This window comes from Sinocyclocheilus anshuiensis, unplaced genomic scaffold (genome assembly GCF_001515605.1).
Source record: "Sinocyclocheilus anshuiensis isolate Anshui unplaced genomic scaffold, SAMN03320099.WGS_v1.1 scaffold80, whole genome shotgun sequence".
Lineage (NCBI taxonomy): Eukaryota > Metazoa > Chordata > Actinopteri > Cypriniformes > Cyprinidae > Sinocyclocheilus > Sinocyclocheilus anshuiensis.
The window spans coordinates 935,012-944,397 of record NW_015554102.1 but is presented as its reverse complement, the minus strand read 5'-3'; the positions used below and the strand labels follow the sequence as shown (position 1 = coordinate 944,397).

At 42.3% G+C, this 9,386-nt stretch overlaps 1 protein-coding gene across 1 annotated transcript; it reads left to right on the top strand.

The window, feature by feature from the left end:
• The first annotated feature begins 1,997 nt into the window (after positions 1-1,997).
• Positions 1,998-9,111, top strand: scrt2 (scratch family zinc finger 2). Its single transcript, XM_016462029.1, has 2 exons — positions 1,998-2,800; positions 7,954-9,111. Exons 1-2 carry the CDS (start codon positions 2,650-2,652, stop codon positions 8,736-8,738), a joined length of 936 nt encoding a protein of 311 aa, XP_016317515.1. The 5' UTR covers positions 1,998-2,649; the 3' UTR covers positions 8,739-9,111.
• The last annotated feature ends 275 nt before the right edge of the window (positions 9,112-9,386 follow it).

Below are 9,386 nucleotides of genomic sequence, written 5' to 3'. Positions count from 1 at the left end.
AGCAGGGCAAGAAGAACCTTCCGGATAAATGAAACCACAACGGAGGCAAAGAGAATCAGACACCTGCGATCAGAGAAACAGGAAGCATTCCAGAAAGAGGGATGGAGGAAGAAACAGGGATAGAGTGAGATAAAGAGAGTGATGGAGCAAGAGAGAGAGGAAAAAGTAGCCTTATCTGAGGATGAGATAGATGGAGATACTGAGTAAATCCCCCCAAACAATAATCACTGGATGAAACCCAAAGCCTTTCATAGCATGCAGCAGGCAGACCTGATCTGGCCCTCTGGCCCTCTGGCCCTCTGGCCCGCAGGCGCTGGGGTGGGGGTGGGGGTGTGGAGGGAACCGCCTGTCCTGGGGCACTGACCAGATGCTCAAATGAAAGATCAGGATTTTTTCTCTTTGTGTGAACGAGGTTGGGTGGTCACACACACAACCTGTAACATTTCACTTGTTGATAATTTCAGTGATTTTGACAGATTATTAAGATTATTGCAACAAATGGATGATTATAAAAATGTAAATATATCTAATGTATACACAGATACATGTAAATAAATATGCAAATAAATAATTTAATAAGATTAATAATATCACATATATGAAAATATGTATACATAAATGAACAATTACTTATAAACATTCTATATATGCAAACCATTAATAATATTTATATTAGCCAATATTATATAAATATTCATAAAATTATATAGAATCTGAATTATGCACATAGTGTATACAGTTCTTTATTTATATTATTTAATATTTGTAATACATATAAAGTAATGAACAGCTGCAATAAATGTAAATATATAAAGTATGTCGATCTACTTAAATATATGAATATATGCAAAATAACCAAGCCTCAAATATATATATATATATATATATATACACATGAAACATTAATATTAATGTGATTTAATAATATGAATATAATGTAACCTATATAATTATGAAGAGAGATTTTTATAATAATATAATACTTGCAAACATAAAAATAACCTGCTTTTATTATAAAAATATTTTATTTAATATTTACATTTCAATGCATGTGCATATACAAAATATTATAAATACATATTATAAATAATATTATGGCAATCTGAAATAATATAATAAAAATGATCCTAAATATATCGAATATGTGTGTGTATAATAATTATTTTAGAAACTGGTCAGAGGGAGAGAAAGGGAGAGCGAGAGTGGCGTGTGGTGTATTCAGACACTTCATTAAGTGAATGGGGGGCCGGTTTGAGAGACTCACACTTGCTTTACATGTGAGCACAAAGACATGAAGAACATAAAGGGTGCAGCATGCAGGCAGATGCCGACATCATCCTGTCCTATGAAGCTCCATTCATAGTAACTGTGGCCTGCACTTATCATCATTGTGCACACTGATAATGTATATGTGTGTGTACAACATACTGTACTGGAGATCTGCTTCAAAATTGCATTGATTCATAAAGTCTAACATTTCTCCACATAACAGTTATCATTATTTACTACTGTCCAAGAATCTGCACAAACTTAAAACATTGTTGTTATTAACTAAAACTTTTAAAAAATGTTCTGCGTAATTGAAATAAAGCTTAAATCAAATAACATTCATATTAAAAAACTTAAACTTAGAAAACTTAAATTAAAATGAGAAATGTTGCTTTGACAAATAACTGAAATGCTAAAGTACTGTAAACTTAAAAGGATTAAAACTAAAATTGAAATAAAAATTAACTAAATCTATGTAGAAAAAACACTGATAAAAATGACAAAAGCACATAACAAAATTGCTAAAACAAACTAAAATGAAAATGAAAACTAAAAATATAAAAATAAAAGCTAACACACAAATTCTAGTTGACACTGCAGATTTACAGAAGAAAAACGAAGCGAGTACAGCTTGCCAGACAGACGGGACAGAAGACGCGGAACGGAACCGAACAGAATGTATGCTGGTTGTTGTATCAACTCATTTTAAGACTGTGTGACATTTCAGGCTTTTCCTTCTCTTTTTCCCTTTCTCTCTCTCTCGCTCTCACAGAATGGGGGTGTTTGGGACGGGGAGGGAGCGTATCAGAGGGGGGTCTGTCTGTCTGCGTGTGTGAAGGCACAGACGGTTCAGTAGTAATGTGATGTGTGTCCCGAGGGATGTTTGATGGATTAATGCTGAGCAGCTCCACTGCGATGTACCACCTGATCTCACTCCCACCGTCTGCCTCTATAAAACCTGCCTGACTGCTGATCTCAGCTAGTCTCTCAGTCTCTCCTGTCTCTGTCTGTCTGTCTCTCTTTCTTCCTATCGCTCTCTCTCTCTCTCTCTCTTCTCTATCTCTTCCTTCTCTCAGCCGCCTCCGCTGCAGGCCAGGAGCTATCCAGTGCTGAACAAGTGAATTTTTTATTTTTTTCAGCAGCGTAAGCGGGTGTGTGTGTGTTTGTGTGTACAGTAGAAGGCACCAGACATCTCTCTCTTCTCCTGCGTGAACTTCATTTTTTTCTTTATCTAGTCACCTTTTTTTTTTTAGTTTCTGGGACGTGGATCTTTTTTTGTATACACTGGATTTCATTCGGGACGATTTTCACCAGGGTTTGTTTTCTGTCTGCGGCCGATGTGAAGGATTTCTGGTGCGTCTGTGCGACCGTGTGTGAACCATGCCTCGCTCATTCCTGGTGAAGAAAATCAAACTGGATGATTTCTCCTCGTCTCCCGTGTCAGCGTCTAACCATCATCATCATCATCATCATCTCGATGACTCCTTCACACGCTCTCGCTCCAGCCTGGGCGTCCGGCTTTGCGAAAACGGTGAGTGTGATGCCTAAATATATTATTAAATACAGATACAGTAGCTTAACTTCTTGTGCTTGATGTTCCCAAATGGTATAGCCTACAAAAAATATCTGTTGTGTGTTTCGAACATTGTGCGTAGAGTCCAACAGATGTTACATAAAGCTTTCCGTTCTGTTGCGAACTAATCCGTAAAACCCTCCATCCTTTCACCCCCAGCCCTGTCCTCCATTGTGCCCCCCAGACTTTGTTTGTTTTTGTTTTTTTGACTCGTGCCGACACAAATCAGGTCACGCAGCGCGATCAGCTTATGCGAATAAAGCCGTATGAAGCGGGCTTGATACCAGTTTGTTGTGTTTAACAGCTAATGCTAATACTAACACGCTGCTTTGTGGGGCTGATGTGTTTGTCCTTAGCTGATACTGCCCTTGAGTTTCGGTCCAAACCCTCCCCCCTCCCAACAGCACTCTCTCTTTCTCGCTCTCCTCCCCCATCCTCCTTTTCTGCCTCATCGCACTATTTCTCTTTTTCACTCTCCTGCTTCCGGGTACATGAATCTAAGTGGTGGAAGGGGAGGTAGGGTTTCAGCCATCATTGACACCACTGGAGACATCCGAGGACTGTACTGTACGGCTCGAAGGAGAATGAGGGAGATGAAAAGAAAGAGAAGCTGGAGGCAGTGCTGACTTATGTCACATGATGCAGTAGCAGCACGCACACGCACAATAGGGCAAATAGCATCACACACACAGAGTAAAGCCCAGCATCCCTGAGCGGACATGATGGGACAGGCTGAGCTAAACTGAGCTATTCTAGAGAGACTAAAGGGAGTCCAGAGAGCTCTGTGTCCTCACAGACAGATTTTGGCAGCAGATGTGTGGCTCTCTCTGCCCTGCTATGGTGTTTTTCACAGATAAGTGAGATAAGACATGAGGGATATCTTCCCACCTGTTACAAAAAAACACAACAGACTGTTTATCTGTTTTTGGGTCATTGCAAGCTTACATGAACTTTTAAAGCAGTGCTGCTCCTTTTAAAATTACATTTATGCTGTTATTGCAGTGTATTTTCATAGGCAATAACAACATCGGAAACACATTCATTCTTTATTTTACGCATATTAATTATTTTCCATTGATGGTTCTGTATAATCATCTGCATACGGTTCCTGTAATTACATATTATACATAAGACATTTTTGCTGCATCTTGAAGGTCGAGCATCAGGGCTCTTTAAACAAAGGACAAACAACTCCATCCTTCCTGTCAGCCAGTAATGTAACCCAAAAAAATTTCACATCAAAATTTCAGTTACTACAACTATTGTTGGTTTCATTAATATTACTAAATTATGGATAGTTTCTTATATTATCAATTGAATTATATTTATATTTACAATATTATTTAATTCTATCTAGTTAATTCTATTCATATCTATTATTTCAAACTTGGTGCTGTAATCATAAAAATAATGATATATGTTATTTTATTAGGAATATTGCTGTCAGACTCTGGTCCATGTTTTGTGTGTGTTTTGCTCCTCATGTGCCTTTCTGTGTTTCCTTATTTGGTCATTTTCCTGTCCTTGTTTAGTTTAATTATGATTCCGTTCAGCTGTGTTCTATTAATTACCCCTGTCTTTAAGTTCCTGCCTGTTCCGTTTCCCTTTTGTCTGGTCTACTCGTTGCGTGGATATGTTGTTCTGTTTCCAGCTGTCTCCTGTGTTTGTGTACCCTGTGTTCCATGGATTAAAGACTGTTTCGTATATTCCTCGTCTCCTTGCTCCTTAGTTCCGGTAATCCTCGTGTGTGTGTGTCGTGACAGAAGACCAGACCAAGACAGTAAGCGGCGCCCCTTCTCCCGTGTTTTTATTTCCGTTTTTTGTCATCTTTTGTTTTCCCTTATCTTCTCCCCGTGCCGTTGTCATGCCCGCCGGCCGCGGCTCACTCCAGCCTGCCGGCCGCGCTGAAGACAAGCCTGATGGCCGCTCAGAAGTCAAGTTCGCCGGCCGCGCCGTTGTCATGCCTGCCGGCCATGGCTCCCCCAAACCCGCCGGATGCTCCCGAGTCAAACCCGCTGGCCGCTCTGAAGAGAGGCCGAGGCGGGGGCCGGGGCCACGGCCTCGGAGGCTGCTTTGCCATGGCCTCCTGAACTCCCTGCTTTGCCATGGCTCCCCAAGCTCCCTGCTCCGCCATGGCGCCCCGAACTGCCGGATTCACCATGGATCCCAGAACGGGCGTCGCCCTGGAGGTCTTCTGTCCAGTAACCCTGCTCATAGAGGCCTCCAGAGCGCCCCTCCCCATTGGATGTTGTACGGCGCGGGAAGCGCCTTCCGGGAGGCTGCTGTCTCCTGTGTTTATGTACCCTGTGTTCCATGGATTAAAGACTGGTTCATATGTTCCTCGTCTCCTTGCTCCTTAGTTCCGGTAATCCTCGTGTGTGTGTGTGTCGTGACAGAAGACCAGACCAAGACAGTAAGCGGCGCCCCTTCTCCCGTGTTTTTATTTCCGTTTTTTTGTCATCTTTTGTTTTCCCTTTTCTTCTCCCCATGGTATGAGGACCACCCCACCCCGCTGCCGGCCATGGCTCACACAAGCCCGCCGGCCACGCCGTTGTCAAGTCTGCCGGCCACTCTGAAGTCGAGCCCGCCGGCCGTGGCTCCCCCAAGCCCGCCGGATGCTCCCGAGTCAAACCCGCTGGCCGCTCTGAAGAAAGGCCCGCCGGCTACCCCAGAGCTCACTCCAGTGTCGGCTCCAGCCCCAGAGCTCGCTCTAGGGGTAGTAGGGCTCCAGCCGTAGAGGCCGAGGCGGGGGCCGGGGCCACGGCCTCGGAGGCTGCTTTGCCATGGCCTCCTGAACTCCCTGCTCTGCCATGTCTCCCCAAGCTCCCTGCTCCGCCATGGCTCCCCGAGCTCCCTGCTCCGCCATGGCCTCCTGAGTCACCTGCTCCGCCATGGCGCCCCGAACTGCCGGATTCGCCATGGATCCCGGAACGGGCGTCGCCCTGGAGGCCTTCCGTCCGGTAACCCTGCTCATAGAGGCCTCCAGAGCGCCCCTCCCCATTGGATGTTGTACGGCGCGGGACGCGCCTTGCGGGAGGGGGGAGTTATGTCAGACTCTGGTCCGTGTTTTGTGTGTGTTTTGCTCCTCATGTGCCTTTCTGTGTTTCCTTATTTGGTCATTTTCCTGTCCTTGTTTAGTTTAATTATGATTCCATTCAGCTGTGTTCTATTAATTACCCTTGTATTTAAGTTCCTGCCTGTTCAGTTTCCCTTTTGTCTGGTCTACTTGTTGCGTGGATGTGTTTCCTGCTGTCTCCTGTGTTTATGTACCCTGTGTTCCATGGATTAAAGACTGTGTCGTATATTCCTCGTCTCCTCGCTCCTTAGTTCCGGTAATCCTCGTGTGTGTGTTGTGACAATTGCATTACTGAATTACTTATTTTATATTATTGATTGTATTACTATATTACAGTTATATTCAGATTATTTATGCTATTTATTCAAACTGTGCAAGCTTCTTTCTTTCTTTCTTTGCTAAGTTTTACTTTCGTAACAATACCTATAGTCAGATGTTCTGACAGAAAATATGATTATGAAAAACCCCCAAGACAACGTGTGGACAATGTGGTTATATATGCCAAATAACATCCTCTCAGTCCCTCTGCTGATCCTGTTGATTTTTCTCCTGGCCAGCTGCGTCCTTATTACTCATTGCTGTCTTCAGTCTCACTGTATAACTAGCTTACACAGATACTGCACTGCATTTAATGCCTTTTGGGTTTCCATTTTAGCACACAGATTTAATTATAAACATTTTGTTGAAGACATGGCACCTTGGAAGGTGTATTATGTCGGTGGAATTCCAATGGCAATAAACGCGTCTGAGCCCCACGGCTGCCAGAAATCCTTTTAGCAGCTCCTGAATGACCCTCACGATGCATTAAGACTCGCTCTTCATGGTCAAAGGGCTCCATAATCAGTTTAGAGAAGTTAGGAGGGAGTTTATTTGCTTCAGCAGATAGAAAGGTAATAAGACGTCCTGTATTAGGAATACATTTGTAATATACTTCAATGTTTGGAACAATTTCAATGTTTTGAAATCTGGGAAAGAGCTTCGGTTCTCTTCGGAGAGAAGTGAAAGTATTTTGTAAAGTCCAGATTTCCTTAAAACGGTTTAAATTCATTCATAATGTCAACCTCTCTTTACTTCCACTTTTAACAGATTATGCTGTGCACAGTGGACAAATAAACACAAAACTCAAAGGAAGGCCTCAGATAATGGAGAGAAAGAGAGACAGTGATGCTTCCACCACAGTTAACCTGCTTAATTAGCCATTAACCATGTTAAAACCTTTTGGGTCTCAATCTCTCTCTCACACACTTACATGAATGAGCTATGCAGTAGTCCTCAAACAGCCATCAGAAACTATGGAAGCCCATTTGCACCTCATAGCAAAAAATAAATAAGTTTAAAATCAGAAATAACATCACAATTGTGAGATATAAAGCCATACCATGAAATATAAACTCTCATTTGAGATACAAAGTCACATTGCAATATGCAAAGTCACAATTGTGAGCTAAGAGTTCATATTGTGAAAACAAATTCGCAATGTTGAGATAAGAAGTCACATTATGTCAAATTAAATAAAAAATGAATAAATTAATACATTAATAAAAAGGTAATTGGCAAATAAAAAAAAATCTGTAGAAAAAATTGGTTTCCACCATACAAACTATATCACTGAAACAGGTATTTACACTCTTACAAATAAAGGTTCCAAAAGGGGAACATTCGCAGCAATGCCACACTATTTTGGGATCCTGAAAGAACCTTTCAGTGACTGGTGCTTAAAAGAACATTTATTTTTCCTTTGTGTGAAGAACATTTTAATAATCAAAAGAACCGTTTTTCTTCCTTTTTTGGAATGGAAATGTTCCATGGATGTTAAAGGTTCTTCATGGAAACACAGTTGCCAATAAAGAACCTTTATTTTTAACAGTGTATTTGTCATTGCACTTGTTGTACTTTTATTTTGTTGTGTCAGACATTCACATTGTGTCTGTAGTGTACTTCATCTGTGTCTTTAATTGCTTTACACCTTGAGTTCATTGTAGAAGTGAAAGGTCAATGAGGTAATAACCTATTCATGTTCTCTGCTCTGCTGCAGGCTACATCCAGGATTGCATCAGCCCTTCTGAATACACAGAGGAGAAGCAGGCCGACATGAAGCTGAGCTCGGATCCACTGTACTCCCCAGTCAGCAGCGGAGGAGGGGAGTACTGCCAACCGGACCTGGAGCACCCGGACAGCCCCCAGTCCGGCCTCACGGCCCGTGGATACTTCAACAGCGAGAGCGAATCTCTCAGTGAGGGTTACACCATGGACACGTTCTTCATATCTGACGGCCGTTCAAGGAGGAAGGGAGAGGTCGCAGAAGCAAGGAAGGCTGCCGATGATGAGAAAGAAGTGGTGGCGGTGAACAACGGTGGTTCCCGACACACCTGCAACGAGTGCGGAAAGACCTACGCCACTTCATCCAACCTGAGCCGACACAAGCAGACCCACCGCAGCCTTGACAGCAAGATGGCACGCAAGTGTCCCACCTGCGACAAGGTTTACGTGTCCATGCCGGCGCTGGCCATGCACATCCTCACTCATAACCTCAAGCACAAATGTCATGTGTGCAGCAAAGCCTTCAGCCGGCCCTGGCTGCTTCAGGGGCACATGCGATCGCATACGGGAGAAAAACCCTTTGCCTGCGCCCACTGCGGGAAAGCCTTCGCCGACCGGTCCAACCTACGAGCGCACATGCAGACGCATTCGGCCTTCAAACACTACCGCTGCAAGCGCTGCAATAAGACCTTCGCGCTGAAGTCCTACCTGAACAAGCACTATGAGTCCGCCTGCTTCAGAGGCTCCGGAGACGAGGACGAGTCTGGCTCCGAGAATTAACAAAAGAGAAAAGATGAAGATGAGTTAACGCTCTCAAAAATCCCCCCAGAGACTCCCTTCACACACCCCACTTTCCCTTTTTTAGAAAGCAATATTTTCACCAAGAAAAAAACCAAACCAACCCAATAATAAGAAGACAATAATGAATAGATGCTGGATTTTTTTCTTTGGTAAAAAAAGACCCTCTCATATAGACACGTACAATTATGAGGCTTGGCATGCAAATTTTTATGAACATAATACTATTAATAACGATAGTAATAATATTTAGATTCCTGATGTTTTATAGTAAATCATAAAAAGACATAAAAAAGACAGCAACAGGTTTGTGCTTTTTGAGAAATGAAATCAATTTGTATTTTTATGCTGCTCTTTTATTTTGAATTATTTTGCAACTGCCAACATGAACTTTTTATGAAAATATGAATAATGACAGTATTTGCAAAAAAGAAAAAAAAAAAGATTGTAGACCTCTGAAAAGGTACAAACTTTTGTTACACTTTTGGTATTTTATTTATAATTGTTATTTTTATATTCAAAGTTTCCTGCTGTTTCTTGGTTCCATTATTGATTTGTTTATTTATTTATTGTGCCAATCATGTCCAGTAACTATTCGAGCAGAGCGACCATCACTCTGTGTTTACCATA